The 21290-nt window shown below is 34.7% G+C and overlaps 2 protein-coding genes across 3 annotated transcripts in view; one reads left to right on the top strand and one right to left on the bottom strand.

The window, feature by feature from the left end:
• The window catches only part of wal (electron transfer flavoprotein subunit alpha wal), a 117649-nt gene extending 101124 nt beyond the window's left edge, over positions 1 to 16525 (bottom strand). Inside the window, exons 1-2 of the mRNA XM_090404187.1 lie at positions 16315 to 16525; positions 2137 to 2292 (exon numbers count right to left, since the gene is read on the bottom strand). Of these exons, the coding sequence (XP_090260313.1) occupies positions 2137 to 2292; positions 16315 to 16353 (195 nt within the window). The 5' untranslated portion in view covers positions 16354 to 16525. The remainder of the gene's footprint in view (positions 1 to 2136; positions 2293 to 16314) is intronic.
• Positions 16526 to 16592: 67 nt separating this feature from the next.
• The window catches only part of LOC150099802 (serine incorporator 5-like), a 293435-nt gene continuing 288737 nt past the window's right edge, over positions 16593 to 21290 (top strand). For both annotated transcript variants that reach the window (XM_090404186.1, XM_090404185.1), the window contains exon 1: positions 16593 to 16808. In XM_090404186.1, coding sequence (XP_090260312.1) covers positions 16785 to 16808 — 24 coding nt within the window. In that variant the 5' untranslated portion in view covers positions 16593 to 16784. The remainder of the gene's footprint in view (positions 16809 to 21290) is intronic.

Here is a 21290-nt window from a genome sequence, read left to right on the forward strand (position 1 = left end):
GCGTCTGTTTGTGTGTTTTTGGTGTTTATAATTTATAATTTGATTGTAAAATAAAATAAAAATTGATAAAATATGTTACTAGTATGGCTCCAGTACGAAGGAAAATGGCGGCCAGTAATGATGGTTCGCCATCTTCTTTCAAGAACGGTAATGTAAAGGAGATGATTCAGTGTACTATCTGCAAAATGTACGCTTTTCGGAGTGCGGTCAGAGTATGGTTAGATGATAATAAAGGAGTGAATATGTGTAGACAATGTAGGGAGAATGAGGAATTGAAGTGTATTTCGGATCGTGAGTGTGATATTTTTGTCAAACTTCAGAATGAAGAAAATAGGGATATGACAAGAAAAGGCGAGGTTGTACCAGAGAATTGTGAGAGTGTGAATGTAGAAAGTGTGAATGATAGTATTAATGGTTTTACAGAGAATAAAAAAGATGAGATAGATGCAATGAGTGAGATCGCGTTGTTGAATGGTGCGATACTAAGGGCAAAACAGCAGCTAGAGCGTATGAGCAAAAGTCGACTGAATGAACCAACCAATAATAAAAAGTATGACAGGAAAAATAGACGTATGAGTGTGAACATGAACAAAATGAAGGATAGAGTGCTGTATGGAGACTCGTTAGTACGAGGTGTGTTAGTAGAGGATTTGACAAAATCGTACCAACCTGGTGCGACCATAAAGGATGTAACTGAGTCTATTAGAGAGCAAAAGGAAAGGGTGAAAGAAATGATTGTTGTGGCAGGTACGAATGATTTGAAAGGAGATAAAATGGAAATGATAGAAGACCTGAATGAATTGTTTGAGGTAGCAAAAGAAAAGAGTGAGAGAGTTAGAATGATTAGTCTTTTGCCGCGGTATGACAGTGAAATGTTTAAAAGGAGGGCCATAATTGCGAACGACTTTATGCGTGGGTTATGTATGATGAGTGGTGTGGAATTTGTGGACGTGTGGAGTGAGTTCGATGGGCGAAAGGATCTATATATATAAGATGGATGGCTTGCATTTGAATGGTTATGGTGTAAGGAGACTTGAGAAAGTGTTGCTGAATGTAGTGGATGTGCAAATTCAGGGAAACTAGATTTATTAAGAGGGGGGGGGGGGGTAGATATACAGTCCTTAGGGAAGCAGTTGAATGTATGAATGAATATAATATGCCTGAGCGAATAAGGACAACAAATCAGAGTGGGATAGTTAATATAAGGCATCAAGGTAGGGTTGGGGCTAATGGGGGATCTTAAATTCATGTACACTAATGCTAGGAGTATTAGGAACAAGAAGGAAGAGTTTTTGGCCATGGTTGGCACTTCCAGACTACAGGTTATTGGTATTAGTGAATCATGGCTGACTGTAGATGATATAGTTAGTGGGATTGAATGTGATGGGTATAGTGTGTTCAGGAATGACAGGGAGAATAAAATGGGGGGAGGAGTATTGTTGATGATAGCTGATGAGCTCCAGCCAAGGAGAATAGAAGTTGAATTGCAGGATAGAGAAAAGAGCACATTTGAGGTCATTTGGTGTGAGATTGTGGCTAGTAAAACTAAATATACAATTGGGTGCTGCTATAGACCAGGTGATGGAAAAGATGGTGGTGACAGTATGCACAAGCAAATAGAAGAAATGGGTGGAAGGAGGGTGATTATTATGGGAGATTTCACCTATGGTCGCATTGATTGGAGTGAGGAGAGGACACACGGGAGGAAGGAACTGGATTTTATGCGGTTATTAAGGGATAACTATCTGCGACAGCATGTAATGGAAAATACTAGGGGTCAGAGAGTGCTTGACCTAGTAATTACATCTGAGGATTTGGCTGTAACAAATATGACCACATTGCTACCAATCGGTGAGAGTGATCATAGGGTCTTAACTTGGGAGGTGGCTACAGGTGTAGAATTTTCAATTAAGACAGGGTACATGTGGAATTAGCGGGCTGGAAAATATGACAAGCTTAGGAGTTTGATTGGTTCAGTGCCATGGCATGTACAACTGCAAGGACTAGAAGTTGATAGTGCATGGGAGGCAGTTAAGAGGTGTTTGCATGAAGCAATGGCTCACTGTATAATAATACAATAATAATAATAAAAACTGAATGTACAATAATAATAATAACAAACTGTTAATAACATACCAGGTCAGCCTTTTCAGCAGCCACAAGACATGTTACTTCACTTCCTAGTTTCTTTGCAGCAGTAACTGCATTTAGAGTTCCTGGAACTAACTTCTCATTGGCATGTTCGGCTATTACTAATGTTCCATTGGCACGACTAAAAACAGTAATAAATCCCTATAACAGTTAAAAAAAAGTTTTAATTTATTTGTGAGATATCTAATTCATATACTTTTAAAATTTTAGGTATTATTAAATAAAGCACTGATGAAAAACATTTGTAAAACATACATGCATACAAACATGTGCAAGCACATATACACATGTTCATTTTAAAGAATTTTTATACTATTAAATGGTGAAAAGCAAACTGATAAATTAGTTTCTTCAAGATATTTATATTTCTCCTAAACAATCAAGAACATTTATTCCATTTATTACATTTACTGTCTGTTTATCAAACTATGCAATATTTCTGTACTGCATGTTCTAATTACAATGTGATACAATTCAAAAGTTTTTGCTTTCACAAAGTTGGGGTCACCATTCAATAACTGCCAATTCTGAAAACGGTATATTTTTTATTTTATAGTTTTCTTTTATACTGCTACCCATTGCTAAGTGAGCGTAAATGATATGAAGGGAAAACAGAAATCTAGGAATAATAATTAACTTTTAATTATTTATTATTTGCAGATATTTTGCCTTAGTCACTAAGGCATCTTTGTGGATACAACAGCAGAAAGGCAAACAGGCCAGGTTCAAAATGTTGTGAATCTACACTTCTAAATGGTGTCCTCTACAGGCATGGTGAGGTACAGTGTATGTGTGTGTGTGTGTGTGTGGGTGGGAGGGGATTTGTTTACTTAGGCAATGCCTCAGCTGGCATGACACCTAACTGTGGTGTACCATCATGTTTGTCTCTGGTTTAATCCAATACAGGATACAATTTGGTCAGCCAACTCAATTGCCAGAACTCATCCTCATTCATTTAGTATTCAGTGGTTACCTACTAAAGAGGTGCCATGTGAAGGCAAAGCTTGAACATGAGCTCAGAAGCTCAAGTCAATTCTTTGTGCTCCTTAAATGCTATTTATGTGAAGGTCTCCTCCTAGTTATCTAGCTTTTATCCTTAATATCAAACAAGATATTACATTCATTTTTATCCATATTTGATGCGAGCATTAGCAAAAGACAAATTACATATAAATTATCTTCACAACCATTTGTGAATGAGAGTAATCCCTACAAGTTACCCAATATGTAATATGAACCCTCTGGATGAAAAAGATAGGGCTCAGTTCTCACCACAACATCAAGAATCTTTATAAAGTCTTTTTCAACTAAAGTGGGTTTGCTGTTCTCATATTTAAGTAGCAAGACAAGGGCTTTTCCTCCCATAAAACAAGTACCCTGGAAGGCCTATACGATGTAGTATAGCCTTCTCAATGAGTTTTAGAAGTCTAAGCAAGTACCAATAATAATAAGCATTTTGAAGCAACTTGTGAAATTATGAGATACCGATGTTCGGTGCTTGCCAAATATGCTTGCCCACTCGACCATGGCATGCTGATATTTCCAGTTGGTGAGTAGACATAATAATAATATATATATATTTATTTAATAAAAAATAACTTTCTAAATAAACTTTTTTTTTAAACTTTAAAGAAATTACAGAAGAATATGCATAATATAGTGGGCAATTTTAGTAACGAAAAGTAATGTAAAAATATATTTTCTGAAAAACCAATGTTCTTTTGACTGTTCATCCTGTTATAATTATTTATTGACATCTCCTTCCCGTAATGGATCTCACACAAAGGAAATGTTCTCCAAAGATATAGTACCACTAATCACCATATGGAATTCTTATTGAATTATTGAGACAAATCATTAAAATAAAAATGAGGGGGTCTTGGGCGAGTATACTTTTTTTCATGGCAAGTAGGATTTTGCGCAATATGTCAAACCCTGCCTATAATGCAGAGCACACTTCCTAGATGGGTTTGACTTTCAGTGAGATTTTGATTTATACAAATGGAAAGTCATGAAGATATGATAAGTGCAAACATTTAGTTTTGCTTTTACTAGGTTAAAATATTCTTGTAGATAGGCTTATACATTGTTAACACATGACTATTAAATTATTTCAGGAATTTACAACGTATACTGGAATATTAATGAAAAGAAACTTTAATAAATGCTTCCTATATTTCAGCAATGTCACACAGCCATCTTCATGGGAACATACAACTATGACACATGCACTACAAAAAGCAAATGAGGCAGAAGGGAGAAAACTAACGCTGTTCCGAGAGTCCTAAAGGTGTCCCCTAGCAGGCTATATTGGGTTGTCTTGGTTGTTGTGCTGAAGTTCTCAAGATGAAAGCTTCCCAAATTTGGGGCAGTCTCATGCACCCAAATTTGTTGATGTTTGGAAAGTTTTTAGAGCTGAGGCTGATTCTGTGAGCAATCTTTTATATTTAAATTTGCTTTGGTGTAATAACGTGGCTTTCTTCCAACATATTCTGTGGTGGGTATCCAGAGCATGGTCTGCAAGCCCAGAGTGGCTGTATTGATGAAACGGGATGTAGTCTTTGTGTTCCGATATCCTGACATTTGCTGTCCTGCCTGTTTGGCCAAAGTAGGACAGTTTACAGCTGTGGGGGACCTGGTATACTCCAGGTAGGTCTAGGAGAAGTGGCTGGCTTTTGGTGGAGCAGATAAGGAATGCCTGCATGCACGTGCCACTCTACCAAAGACCAGGGATGGCCAACCTATGGTACATTGGACTCCAATGATATTAATAAAAAACTAAGCCAATTTATGCAAAAAGTATTAACAAAAAGCCGATTTGTAGGGGAAAGAAAAAAGTTAAACCTTAATAATTATTTTTTACGATTTTATTGTTTAGTGAACAACTTTTGCACATTCACTTGTTTGATCCAGAGGCACCAAGCATTAGCAATAGCGGTGTGTAGCAGGTTTTTGTCAGTCAGTTTACAACTGATACTCGTGCTCTACGGAGTTGTGCTTAGTTCGTCCTTTGTGAACATTTCCAGTTTTGTACTTTTTCGAAAATTAAGCCTTATCTATATTAATATATGTCCATATTAACATATTTTTACAGGGAGTTTTTAAAGGTACAAGAATTGTATGGCGCATCTGAACTCGTGCATGAAAAAATTGGCGCATGGAAAGTAAAAGGTTGGCTGCCCCTGCCCTAAACTTACCTGGAGTATAGCAGGTCCCTTGCAGCTGTAAACTGTCCTACTTTGGCCAAACAGGCAGGACAGCAAATGTCAGGATTTTGGAACACAAAGATTACATCCGGTTTCACCAATACAGCCAATCTGTGCTTGCAGACCATGCTCTGGATACACACCACAAAATACGTTGGAAGAAAGTCATGTTATTACATCACAGCAAATTTAAACATAAAAGATTGTTCACGGAATCAGCCTCAGCTCTAAAAAACTTTCCAAACTTCAACAAATTTGGGAAGCTTGGATCTTGAGAACTTCAGCACAACAACCAAGATGACCCAATATAGCCTGCTAGGGGACACCTTTAGGACTCTAGGAACAGAGTTAGTTTTCTCACTTTTTGTAGTGCCTGCATGCACATGTCATAGTTGTATGTTCCCATAAAGATGGCGATCTGACATTGCTGAAATATAGGAAGTATTTATTAAAGTTTCTTTTAATTAATATTCCATTATACATTGTAAATTCCTGAAATAATTTAATAGCCTTAGGAAAAATATGGATGAAAATTAGAACATAATTTTTTTTCAAGTATAACATGCTATTTAATCCAACAAGATGTGTGTGTGTGGGGGGTTACACTATTTTCAAATATCTATAAGTCTAGCTTCTCAATGATAAGACCTCAGTAAATATTGAAACAGATCTAGAAGGTGAATCTTAGCATAACACCAGCCACATATGCTATCTATAAAAGGTGCGCTGCATTATGGGATATTTAGAGCAATATATAGCTATTTTATAATAGCTATATATTGCTATATATAATAGCTTTCATCATATAATGAATTATGAAGAGTCTTCAATGCAAACTTTTTCATTTGCTTAAGTTAAGACAAAACATTGATGAAAACAAGAACTGAAGTTTTGGACATACATTATGGCAAAGGAGAATGGATATAGCATGATACATTGATAGAAAGAACAAGCCATTTTTTAGAAAATGTATTTGGACATTACTATGAAATAAATAACATTAGTACATGTAAATAAAAAAAATATATAAATAAAATTTATTACTCCTATATATTTCTTCCTTGTTAAAAGGAATCATCAGGAAAAAAGATCAGTAAAAGGATTCAAAACTGACATTAAGACATGAGGCAAGAGTTTACTATTCATGTCTAACAGCTGAGTAAAGGAGAAAAAAACTAACTATTGTTTCCTTTGAACACTATTAGAGTTCAAAGGAAACAATAGTTAGTTTTTACAATTCTACATAAGGTTACATAAACTGATTTAAAAATGAACAGTTTCTTCCTGAAAGTTTGAAACAGGCACAGAATCCGATATAATTAAAATGCCTTAGAACTGGACATTGTTGTTATAAAGTTCCACGTTTTAAGGAATGGATAATCAATTTTAATCTATATCAATGCTGAATCTTGGATTAATTTTAAGCTCTCTGACTAGTGACAATGGCACGGCAAGAAGGCTGGACTTATCAGATTCCAAGAATACGATGTAATCCAGTTATTCCTTGATTCTAATCTTAGCAGAATAGCCTATCTGAAATAACAAAAGTCAACATGAACAATGTACTGATACTAATAAACACCAGACTGACATGGGAAATAGTAGTAATTTATTATTATTAAATAATAAAGTAACACAAAAAACTACAGTGATGTCTTTAATTAGTAAAAGGACAGATATTTTGTACTAAAATTAATAGTACATCTTCAGTGTCTGTAACAGTAATAGGAATGGAATACAAGCAAAATGTTTGGTGGATCACCTATTAAAATACAATTGTTGCTGCATGCTAGGAAATAATAGAAATAACAAATTTAATCTATTAAGATAAATTGTTTTTTACATAAGATAAAAGTCTCCCAGATCTTTGAGAGAGACATACAGTGATTTCTATTTAAATTCGGTCGGTGTAAGATAGTTTCAGAACTTTCTTTGAATGAGCGTTCATATTTGAATCTGCATCTATGGAGGAGAACTGCTTTATCCCACTGGACACTATGAGTAGAGTCAATACTGTGCTGCATCATGAACAAAAATGGTAAAGTACTCTGCTACTTTACCATTTCTGCTAATGCATACCTGGATGCTGACAATGTCAAGTTCTTTCCTAATATCCTCGTTTTTAATATGATATTGCGATTGATGCCATCTGTTCACGCCTATAATCTTTCTCAGGACTCTCATATCTGCGGTCTCTAGTCTTTGGTCAAGTGTTTTACTTCTGACTCAGCTCTCAGATCCATAAGTTAAAACTGGTTTGAAAACTGTCTAGTATATAGCTAATTTAGTGTTCCGACTAATTTCTCTCTTATTCCATATGAATTTATTCAATTGATTTCCTACCATACCAGCTTTGTTGATTCTGTTGTCTATTTCCATATTTAATTTACCATCTTCACTAAAAATCGTGCCTAAGTAGTTGAAATGTTTTACTTGTTCCACAGGTTCCCTGTTCACAACACAGTTGATATTTTCAACAATTCTACCTATTTTCATTGTCTTTGTCTTTTTAATGCTGACCTTCATACCATATCTATTACAACAGTTATTCAATTTAGTTAGGGAATCTTGCAAACCTGTAGTGGATTTATTCAGAAGCATAACATCGTCTGCATAAAGCAAAGAGCTGACATTAACATCTCCATTTCTGAAATCATGATCAATACCACTTTCCTTCATAATGTGATCCATATAGATAATGAATAACAGAGGGGATAATGTACATCCTTGTCTCACACCAGATTTAACATTAAACCGTCTTCCTGTACTTCCTTCAATTCTAACTGCCGACTTACAACTCAAATACAGACTACGTATTGCTTGATATAATGCCCCATTGACACCATATAACTGTTGCATACTGAATAGCTTCTCTCTTGTCACCTTGTCATATGCCTTTTCCAGATCAACAAAACTTAAATACAGATCTTTGTTATATTCCCATGATTTCTCGACTATTTATCGTAAAGTGAAGATCTGATCCTGACAGGCCTGAATCAAGCTTGTTCTTCACCAAGCTTTTCTTCCACAATTCTTCTCAACCGTTTCTCAAGTATGCTTGCGTAAATCTTGCCAGGAACACTCAGTAGGGAAATACCTCTGTAATTCTCACATTCAGTTTTATTTCCCTTTTTATATATGGGCACTATTAGAGCTCTACTCCAATCATTGGGATTTCGTCCCTCTGTCCAGGCTTTCTGAACTATGCTGTGCAGCCACTGTAAGACTTTTATACCACCATACTTTTCTGGTCAATATCATCTACTCCTGCTGCCTTTCCACATTTCAAGCCTTCAATGACTTTTTCTACTTCAAGTATTAGTAACCTCCATGGAGTCGATGCTCATCGTGGGAGGCCCACTCAACTGGCAACATGTCTACCATATCATCATCATACGTATCAAGGATTTAGGCCCAGCATGGCCTGTTCCGGCCTTAGAAATCATCGTTGAATCGTTTAAGAGGACGTCCTGGTTTTCTTTTTCCTAATGGTTTGTACTTTAAGGCTTGTTTTGGTAGTCTTTCTGTTTTCATTCTTTGAACGTGTTCCATCCATTTATGTTTATATTTTTTAATTTTTTCTATTACTGGTTCTTGGTTGAATTCTTTCATAATATCTTCATTTCTTTTGTGATCAAATAGGGTATACTTTGCAGTTTTTCTCATAAACTTCATTTCTGCTGTTGTTAATCTTTGTTTGTCTTTTTGTTTTATTGTCAAGATTTCGCTTTCATACATTAAGACCAGTAAGGCTAATGTATTGTATACTTTTAGCCTGTTTGTTTTTGAACTAGGTTTGGTTTAAATATAGAGTTAATTACACCTGTTATTTTTAAATATTTTGCAATTTTTACGTTTATATCTTTTTCATTTTCATATGTGATCATACATCCTAGGTAGTTAAATGAATTCATCTGTCCTAAGATCTTGTTATCTATTATTATTTTAGTTCTTGCTGGATCTTGTCCTTTAAAGGCCATAGTTTTTGATTTTTCTGTTGATATTATCATATCATAATCTTTGGATATCTCATTTAGATTTAAAATAGCTTTCTGTGAGTTATCTTCAGAATTTGTAATTATTATTTGGTCGTCTGCAAAGAGGAGAGTGTTTAAGTTGACTGTAAGTGAAAGTTTAATTCCTTGATGTAAATTTTTACTCCATTTTATTATTATTTCGTTTAAGTAGATATTAAAAAGAGTTGCTGAGAGGGGACATCCCTGTCGGACCCCTTGGTTTATCTCTCTTGTATATGATAGCTCGTGATTTAATCTTATTTGTATTTGATTATTTTCATATATACTTGTGATAGCTTTTAGGATATTATTTGGTATTTGTCTTTCTTTTAATATGTTTCTTTTATATCGAACCATACCATATCGAACTTTAAAATTATTTACACTCCCTGCATTCACAATGCATTCCACTTGGTAACAGCTATTCATGTAAAAAATATAATCCTCACATCCTTCTTCACCACATATTTATACATCTTCTGGGGATGGCTACTCTCGTACTTCTCATCTTGCTATCCAATCTTTTTGAAATTTCTTCTGTATTAATCTGGCAGAAATCCTCATCTAACTTCAATATCTCTATCATATTCCCTTCTTTTCCTCCTCCTCCACCAAATCGTAATTCCCTCAACCGCTCTGCATAACCAACACTCCAGAGTGCTGATATCACTTTGGTCATTCATCTTTGGATCCTCTATAGTGTTTCCATATCAAAATGAAAACACTACAGAGGGACCAAATCTGATCACAACAATCCATACGTGGTCTGACCAATGCCTTACATAGAGGCACCACCTCCTTATCCCTACACGGCAACGTACACTTTATCATAGCAGCAATACGAATGCAGTCTTCACAACACTTGCAATGTGTCCTCGGAACTTTAGTCCACTGTCTACCATCACCCCAAAATCCTGAATATCATCCACTTCCTGATGCACAGCTCCACCAATACAGTACATAGCCTTATATATCTGTATCCTGAAGTGTAACACTTTGCATTTTTGAGGTTCCATCATTCCATCAGCAAACATATGAAGATCGTCAATTCACATGAAATATCATTAACAAATTAGTTAAATAGTAAGGGTCCAAGAACAGAATCCTGAGGTATGCGACTGGTCACCTTCCTCTTTCGGAGATACTGCTCCATCATATACAACTTGCTGGTATCGTTCAGAAAGCCAATTTTCAATCCATCTAATCAATCTATTATCTAATCCCACCTTCTGCAGCTTATATACCAATTTGCCTGAGTGATTTAGCATACCCACTCTCCAACTAACAGGCTGCAGGTTCGAATCCTGCCATGGATGTTTGTGATTGTCTTTAGGTGGAAGAATTTCCAGACTATGTAAAAAATAAATGAAAAATTCAATATATACATATATATATATATATGTGTGTGTGTGTGTGTGTGTGTGTGTGTGTGTGTGTGTATTCATAAGCATTAACTCGGTTACTCTGATACATTTAGAAAGATATTTAATGACTAAAAAACCGAGAATTAAGCTTTAATGATAAAAAACACAACTAGTTTTGGCTTTTTACAGCCTTCATCAGGTATCTTTTTAGGAAGAGGAAACAATAATAAAAACTGAAGATTCTAAAAAACTGAGAAGCACAGATAAATTGCAGTACATAATTGAAATAAAAAACGTTGTATTAACATTCAAGTTGTTCTATTTTACATGCCATTGTTTGTTGTATACGTAGTAGCAGACTCTCAAGAATGCCAGTACTGAATAACAGCAGTATGGCTATCAGGGATGTTATAGCTTAAATTGTTGTTTAAATGTTCAGGATTAAGGACAATCTCCCTGGATTCCACTATCTTTCTTTGAAATTCATCATGGCAGCAAAAATTTTTTCAGCTCTATCCTAGGAAATTGAGTGACCTTGAAAATCATCATGAGGATTGTTAGAGAAGAGAATATGGCTGGATAAGGCACTGGCATGTGATCTTTTATAGATATCTCTTTTATGTTCCTCCATAAGAAGTTCAATAGACTTATTAGTTTGACCATAATAAGGAACATTGCAGTTACACTATAGTTTATATTCGCCAGGATATTTCAGATTGTGATGCTTAGGATGGCTTATAAGAGAAAGGATTTTTGGAAGTGTAGTGAATAACATCCTGATGTCTTACTTCGTAAGGACTTTAGCCAATTTTTGGGAGTCCAAACTGATGTATGGGATTGAGATGCTACCTTTAAAATCGGTAGTTTCTGTGCCTAGGAGGTTCTATAAGAAATTTCTTAATGGTTTTTTTATAATATCCATTTTTTTCAAAGACATGTGAAAGCTGATTAATTTCTTTTTGAAGTTCATCTGAATCGTGTTAAAGATACCAAGCAATTTTATATGTATATAAATATAAACTTGGTTTTAATCCATTTCCCAAGTAAGCAAACAGACAAGTAAGTCAAGTTTGCACCTGCAAGTAGTGCAAGTCTGGGTGACTCCACATGTTGTGCAAGTCTACTTGCAGGTGCAAACTTGACTTACTCGTCTGTTTGCTTACTTGGGAAATGGATTAAAACCAAGTTAATATTTATACACATATAAAATAGCTTGGTATCTTTAACGTATTTTATACCCAAGGTAAAAAACCTTTCTACATATATATATATATATATATATATATATATATATATTTTGATAAAAAAAATCCTTAGCCCATCCACAGTACAAGTTTACAAAATAACCTTTCGTGGTTAGGAGCAACATAGAAAAATAAAAAATCTGTCATGTGGTAATCTATCAAATGCTTTTGCAAAGTCCAAGAAAATTACTGTATATAAATCTCCCTTATCCAACACATTCATCATCTTATCATAAAATGTAAGAAAACTGCTAAAATAATACCAGCACTTCTGACCCATGCTGACCATAACAGAGAATCTTAGTCCATTAACCTAATCCTGGATTCTATTTGGAACCAATTTCTCCAACACGTTGACCACAACTGCAGATATACAGACCAGTCTATAATTGGAAACCTCTTTACTAGTACCATGCTTGTGAAGAAGTACTATTTTGCCTTTTTTTCATGTTTTAGGAACCTTCTCCACTGCATAACTCTCATTAATTAACCAGGTCGGTCAATGGCATAGCTAACTCTTTTGCACATTCCTTAAAAATACGTGGTGAAATGTCATCAATTCCCATAGCCTTATTAACATCTAGAACGAAAATCTAAAAAAACCCAAGAAACACTTGATACACACCTCTGATTCTTTCACCTTTAATTCTCCTAATACCTGCCTCCCTACTACATGTTGCACAACAACACAGTAAATTAAAGATACCAAGAAATTATACATATACTTGGTTTAATTCTTTATCCAAGTGTAAACAAACAAAGTTTGCACCTGAAGTATTTTCAGGACTGGGGCAACTCGTGGTAAAGGTGGTATGACTTCACATTACTTGCCTTAGTATCCCATAATGCAAAGTACATCTCCTTGTAGACATGTATAATGCTATGCATTATGAGAAGGATCACTACCCAGACCGGTTTCGACCTTTATTGAGGTGTCATCAGTGGGAGCCAGACCCAGAGGTGATACCAAGGTTAAAGTAATGTGCAGAAGTCATATTTTCATTATATGAGTTGCCAAAAGGTGTCACACCTTATTATTAAAATCCTCTGGATTAGAGAGTTTTTCCACTTATACTACAAATTAAAGATACCATGAAATTATATATTTGGTTTAATCCTTTATCCGAGTGAAAGCAAACAAAGTTTGTGCCTGAAGTATTTTCAGGACTGGGGCAACTCGTGGTAAGCTGCAGTTCATATTCTTCATGCATCTGTTCATTACAGACTGTCTTATATCTCCTCCATAACAACTTCTTTTGTCACACGGCTTGCTTGATTTCACTGTTCATTCATATCATTCCTACTCTTATTCCTTAATTCTTGGCATGCAGTTAAGCACACCAAGTTATGCAATTTTACCAACTATCCTTGTAAGTTGGTAAAAAACATCAACATCCATCACAACAAAGAGATACCATATTTACTCAACTATAACCCCCCCCCCCCAAATTAAAGTTAAAAAATCGTGATGCAAGATACATATGAGGATTTTTGGAAACTAAATTGCCGTTTATAATTAAATTCTCAGTATTCATTATAATTTATACTTGCTCACATTATTTGCATGATCGGCCACTCATCTTTATCACACAATATATTTGAATCTTTTGCAACAATACTTCTGTAATTAAATTAATTATTTCTGGCAAAATCATGTCTCCCAAGCTCTCAAAATCCAGTTGCACAACAGTTCTAATTATGCTCTTAATCTTAACCTCTCACAATCCAAGGTCACACTGGGGGGGGGGGGGGTTAAGGTTTAAAACAGAAAAAAGTGCCTGTGTACACTTCTGTTGGAAATGCACTCTTCACCCAGATCCAGAATTAAGAATTGGACGAACTGTTATTCCAGTATCAACAGAAGACGAGTTCTTGGGTCTCATCTTTGACAGAAAAGTTACATTCCTTGCACACATTCATCAACTAAGAGAAAAGTGCAAGAGCACTGAATCTCCTTTGCACTGTTATCCTCTACTGAATGAAGTGCCGATTGATCTTCATTGCTTCGTCTTTATTTGCACATATACATTTAACGCTAGATCACGGATCTCAAGTCTAAGATTCTGCAAGGCAGAATACCTGTGATGGTTGGATCTCATCTATCATCAGGGTATACATATAACTGCTTATACCTTTTGCACATCACCCATGCAAAGTCTTTATGTTGAAGCAAATGAACTGGCTCTATCACTTAGAAACAGTTTTCTCTTAATTAAGCCATAAAGATAAAGTGTCCTCCAGATCAACCTACATGGATTAGTCTCTTTTCTCTACATTGGGAAGCTTAATATCACACATTAGACTGCTATATGTCCTTTTGGTATGCGTATTAAAGAGACCGTGCAAGCTGTTGGCATGAATGTTGACAAAGAGCATCCCTCCATAACAAGTTTGCACTTTATCCCGCAACCTCTCTCTCTCTCTGTCAACTACAGAAGTCTCATACTCTATCATCTGTCTGCCTGTAACTGAACTGCACATAACAGTCCAGTTGATCAACCAACCTCTTGCATATGGGCTCAACATTTAAAACCCTTAATTTCGATGTTCTGGATTCCTAGTCACATTGGAATTAAGGGAAACGAGCCTGCAGATATAACTGCTAGATCATCTCATACTTTTCCATATACAGGCTACAGAAAGTTTATAAGATCAAAGCTAATTGCTCAATGGCAATCATCATGGCAGGAAGCCTTGGCAAACAAATTACATGACATTAAGCCTGAAATTAAGCATTGGCATTTTAGTCAACATAGAAAGAAAAGAGAGGAGGAAGTTGTTCTTGCCAGGCTCTGTATAGGTCACAGTCATCTTACACATTCTTATTTACCGAGGACTGATGACCCACCTGTATGTGAAAAATGCAATACACACCTATTTATCATATTCTGGTGGAGTGGCAGCAATTTACAGAAAAGAGGGGAATGAAATTTTTACCTATCTAACCAAGTTATGTACACTCATCCAGATGTTATCAGATTCAGACAGATTGCATAAAGTTTTTAACCTTTTACAAATAATTAATTTGTAAAAACACACCTGACTCTAATTTTATTCATATGTAGATATTGTATTGCTTAATTTATGTGCATACATATTATTTACTAGTTTGTCTCTGACTATTTATGTAATGCTGTAACTTCAGACCTTGTGTACTGCTGTAACCTTTGCTGCAATTTTGCATACTTGCATATCACATCAACTGCTTCATTATGCTATGGGCAGCTATTAGTTTGTGTAGTGGTTCCATACCAGTATTCCCCCTCCCCTATGCTTCTTCTGTGCTTTTATATATATATATATATATATATATTAGGATAACCAAGCAATTTTATATGCTTGGTCATTTTAGCTCCTAATCCCAAGTATGCAAACAATTAAGTTTGCGCCTGAAACAAAGTTCAAGTCTAAAGATGGTACAACACCAGGGCAACTCATTGTAAAGGTGGTTAAAGCTTTGATCACTATTCTTAGTATTTTCCCATAATGTAAAGCACATCTCACTAGAAGATGTATACTGCAATGCATTATGGGTGGGGTCACTACCCAGACCGGTTTCGACCTTTTTTGAGGTCTCCTCAGTGAGTAGCTAGACCCTAAATACCAAGGTTTTAGTAATACAAAGCCTTATCAACTTTACCTATATAAGTTGCAACAAGGTGTATTAAGTTTTAATAAAAATCTCTGGAGGAGATATTGATGGGAATAAATTTTTAACTTGGGTATATTGTATATTAGGATAACCAAGCAATTTTATATGCTTGGTCTAATACTAAGAATAGTGATCAAAGCTTTAACCACCTTTACAATGAGTTGCCCTGGTGTTGTACCATCTTTAGACTTGAACTTTGTTTCAGGCGCAAACTTAATTGTTTGCATACTTGGGATTAGGAGCTAAAATGACCAAGCATATAAAATTGCTTGGTTATCCTAATATACAATATACCCAAGTTAAAAATTTATTCCCATATATATATATATATATATATATATATACACACACAATAAAACATTATTTTTCCATTTTCAAAACGCTAAATAATCAGTGTTATATTAAGATAACAATACATATCGATATTATCTAGTTAGTAATATTTAGGTTAGTGACCATTCCAATCCTACAATATTTATTTGTGTGTTATATTATAATTATTATTAAAACATTATTATATAATCTTTTTTTTTTTTCAATTTTCAAACCGCTGAATAATCCGTGTTATATTAAGATGCCAATATCGGATGTATCATGTGATTATAACAGTAATATCTAGGTTAGTGATCATAGAATATATATATATATATATATTAATTTATATATCTCATATACACTTACTTGAAATAGCTTTTTATGTTTCGATAAAGAAGCAAACATAATGAACAATTCTAAAGATTACTTGATTAAAAAACTAAAACAAGCGAAGCCAATTACAACAAAATACAAAGTTATATTTCTCAACTGCACATACTTTTCTCATTCCCACGAGGAAACAGTATGTAAAAAAAAAAATCTCGACATCAGTGTTATCGTTAAGTTCTAATAGGCTGTCAGGGCTAATAGTACTCCGAAACGTGTGGTAGTTTCTGGGCGCAGCATGTGTAGGTGGTTTTTTTTAATAAAGTTTGAATGTTCGTGTCTTATTAATGACTACTGTTTGTTGTGAAAACAAAAACATGGCGCATCATCGAGGATTATCTTTAATTTGAAAAATTCATTTTGTTGCAAATTGTGCTTTGTTACTGAAGTATATGTTTAGCAAATTTGCCATTCGTTTGTTGGATTTATGTGAAGTATAAGTTGCAAAAATGAGTGGTTGCTCAAAGGACCAGGTGAGAACTTTTGCCAATAGTTGTTTCAGAACCATAAGCCAAAAATCTTTCATGTTGCTCCAGCAAAATAAAAAAAAAAGTGTGTTGTATGAAAAATTCCTTAAGCGATATTAAAAAGTAGTAGTTTGGTTAACTTCAGTTAACACTGAGATACGAATAGATGTATACCAACTTGTTATTTTGATGATATAAGGTCATTTTCGTTTTTTATGTAGATGAAGGAAAGAAATGAGAAACTTATTTAAGCCCGCAATATTCCATCAGCTGTTTCAAACTTGGTCTTATAATGAACGAGAGGCTCCCAGAAGTAATGCTTCCATTGTGAGCTCACCAATTAAAAGAGCTATATCAGTGGAATAGTTTATATGGTTTGAAGTCTTGTTTATTATCATGCACCATTTCTGAATGTTTTCCCAACCAAGGAGGACGTTCCTAACTTTGTTCACTTTTACTTCCACAGTTATCAAGAAGATTAGATTTAAAGTTATAGTCTCCTGTTTGCAGTCTGGACTTAGCTCCATTGAGCTTCTGGTTATTTGTTAAATCAAAGACATTTCTTTAGGATTTCTATTGAAAATGAAAAACAGGTTAAAGTAGAGATGAGGAATTTAAAAAAAAAACTTAAAAAGTTTCATTAGTTTGAAAAACTTGTTATGTAGCAGAGAAAGGGCATTGAAAGATTGGGAAATTACATCAAGAAGTGCTCTATAAAAATAGTCTTGAGATTTTTTTTTTATTTCACTCATATCTCTTTTGGACAGGAAGCTATTACAACAAAGGTATTATTTTCAGAATGTGTCTACTATATATGTCATATAATTAAAAGCATAATTTTTGTGAGATGCTGGGATATTTTCCCAGCATCTCACAAAAATTATGCTTTTAATTATATGACATACGTAGTAGACACATTCTGAAAGTAGTATCCTGCCCACCACGATCTTCAGGTCTTTGGTTTTGAAACTTTTTTTTTTTTTAGCTTAATTTTCCAAAATTATTAGAAAAATTCCATTAATGGAGGACAGCAGGAGTTTCAGTTCATAGCTCAAGACTGCCAGTAAAAAAAAAATAAAAAAAAAAAATCCTAATTAAAGAAGGATGGGATGTGTGTAAATATGATTTATATCGTGAAGAGGTGGAAGATTTTTTGAATTATTCAGTTTTACAGACAGTGATTTGTTTTATGAGCTTTAATCAGTTATCCGTAATGTGCAGTAGATTTTTCATAGAGTACAGGAAATGAGGGTAAAAAAACTGGCAGGTGGAATGAATTGCCTGAAATTGTGGCAAGTGCAAAAATTGTCATTGGGCATAAAGCATGGTTTGGTCATTTTGCATGAAAGTGTAAACCTCCCACGATGAATCTTTTGACTTCATGGAGGTATGATAATATAATAATCCATACTGATGGTCCAAAAAAATAATCTTCTGAAATTTAGCCGTAATGTTTAAGCTTCCTTTTATCTTTCATCCTTACATAACTATTTTTACTAGGAATGCTGAAAGTGTGGATTGTAGGCTTTTATCATCATGAAAGTTTTTTTGAAAATGACACTGAAACCATTGTGATAATTGTTTTGAAAAAGAAATAGTGCTCACACTATATGGTGAAATTAATAAGCAACTTTGAACAGGTTAAAAAAGGTGTACTCAAGTAGCTTGTTTGAAAGCAAAAAATGAACTATTAGTGATAGGTACATTTGATCAATTGGCCCAGATATGGTGATCTACTACCAAACTTGTGGTGGTCCATAGAAGTATGAAAATGTGTGTGGAAGATGTCATGTAGAAATGTGTAGTGAAAGAAAATCAGGTTAAATAAGTATGCAAATCTGTTGCAGAGATTTTAATTTTTCACTCTTTATTAAAATTAAAATTAAAACCTTTAATTTTAATTTTTCTCCAAAAAAAAAAAAATTATCTAAGTTAGACCCTGAAATTTATAAAGGCAAAGATGTCTACATGTTATCATCACCAGCCTTCTGTTTATCTCACAGAAGTATGACTTTAGTACTTTCTTTGAATAATTGTTCATGTTTATACATTGATCAGTGTAATAGTTTGGTGTTTTCCCATTGGATCCATGGCTAGTGTTTTCAACTCCATATCTAGTTTATCAATATCCAGAAAAAGATACGAAGTTGAATTAATGCAAAAGTCGTATTTCTCATGTGGTGGTGTTGGTTTTTCCATTTCAGTTTTTTCTGACACTAGGTGACTTTTTAGGCATTGTCCACAAAGTATTCTTGGTGAGATTTTTTACACGATAGTTCACCATTGCTTTCCCCAACCCCCAATTTTATCTGGGCTCGGGACCAGCATATGGCTGATGCATTCATTATTGTAATCCATGTGTGTGTTCATAGGGCCGGTTTGTCTGTTCTGGGGGACAAAAAACCTGAGTTTCTGAGTGAACCCCCCCCCCCCCCCCCCAACACACACACACCTCTATATGAAACCTTCTAATTCATTTTTCGTCAAAAGGGACCAGATAAAGATTTCTCACGTCACCAACGGGAATCGAACCCAGGTCTTTCCGACCAAAGGGCTTCTATACTGACTGAACTATGGAGGCTCATTTCCCATATACAAGTAGTAAAAGGCATTTGAACTTGGGTGATAGAGAAAGATGATAAAAATTAGTTGGACAGAAAGAAAAAGTAATGAAGTTCTAAATATAGTTTGTGAAGAGCAGTCACTAGTAAACCACAACAATAAGAGAAGAAAAAGCCTAATTGGACACCATCTGAGGCATGAGGGACTGATTAGAGAAATAATGGAGAGGACTGTAGAAGGAAAGAGGCTGCGAGGCAGACCAGTGCCAAGAGTTAGGAAGAGATAAAAAAGGAGGTCACAAGACAGGATTTTATAACATGATGCTATAACTAACAAATCTTCGGATTGATGCACCAGAGAAGAAGAAAAGTAGTAAAAAAGGTGTATCACCTCATTAAAATACTCTCTTGGGTTTTGCTCCCACTGATTAGACCTCAATAAAGGTCAAAACTGGTCTGGATAGTGATCCTTACTTAATGCTTAGCATTATGTGAGGGATCACTTAGCATTAGCATTATTCATGACAAGTTATGAATGTTCAGGTAACCCTTGATTAACGTGATTAATTAATCCCTGGATGTTACCACATATATAAAAATTGTGTTAATCAAATATAATAATCAGTGGTAATAGTTACAATTCGTCCATGATCGATTACTGTATTAATAATCCATTTTATATGGTACTGTTTTAGGAAAGATAAACAATGAATGCAAAATAAGTGTTTGATAAATGTTTGTATCTACATTAGTTACTGCAATTTTTTATCAAAAAAAAGTTATCAAGAGTCGTTTGAACAGTTTTAGTTTTTTCCTGTCAGCATAAATTCTACGGTAACAAGCAAAATGATCTCAACAAACATGCGTTCTTCGATTAACATCTGGATCCATATCCATTACTTGCTGCTTAAGCGATTCTAAACTGCAAAATATTCCATCCAGTTCTTTTATTGTTATCTCCTTTGGAACCTCATTTTCACATTCCATTTGTTCGTTGTCTTTATATGCGCATTGTTGTTCAATTTCAAGAAGATCGTTGTCGCTGAAATCTTTTGAATTTAAATCCAGTAATTCCTTAACATCTTCTGCATCAACACCATCAAAAACAAGGTCTTCACCAATTGCAACAATTTCTTCAACCATGTTGTTCACAGGATTTTGAAAACCACCTAAGTCATTAGCGCATTCCGGCAAAAGGTTTTTCCAAACAGCTCTCATGCAACTGGAAGACACTTGCTCCCATGAGTCATGAATGTTTTCAAATGCGTGTTTAATGTTAAAATTTTCCCAAAATTCTTGGAGTGTAATGGCATTTTCTCCTGTTGTTGTTTCTACTGCCTTTGAGAATGTCATTTTAAGAAAATAGGCTTTGAAAGTTGCAGTGGTGCCCATGTCCACGGGCTGTAGCAATGATGTCGTATTTGGTGGAATCTTGGTAAATTTTAAGGCACGTTAATTAAAACTCTTAAAACGTGTATATTAAGGGATTGTCACAATTAATTTCGCCGTATTAATCAAATCCCGCGTTAAGCAAGGGATACCTGTACTTCATACCCAAACACTGTTTACTTATACTTGGGTGAAGAGTTGAACAAGGATATAACTTCTTGGCAAGTATAATTTACTTTGTAACCAAATGAAAAATCTTTCTATGAAATATTGCCATATCTTCATTATTATTAATATATTAGTAAAGCTATTTAATAAGATCTACAATACAGGCATAATCCCTGAAGACTGGTTACCGTCAACCTTCATCATGCTACCTAAACAAGCAAATGCGAAAACTTGTAATGATTATAGAATGATCAGCCTAATAAGTCACTTTCTCAAAATGTTTCTGAAAATAATTGAAAAAAGAATTTACAGAAAATGTGAAGACACCATCAGTGATACCCAATTCAGCTTTAGAAATGGTTTGGGAACA

This window comes from Typopeltis vanoorti, chromosome 14 (assembly GCF_054136105.1).
Source record: "Typopeltis vanoorti isolate ZY-2024b chromosome 14, IOZ_Tvanoo_1.0, whole genome shotgun sequence".
Classification (NCBI taxonomy): Eukaryota; Metazoa; Arthropoda; class Arachnida; order Uropygi; family Thelyphonidae; genus Typopeltis; species Typopeltis vanoorti.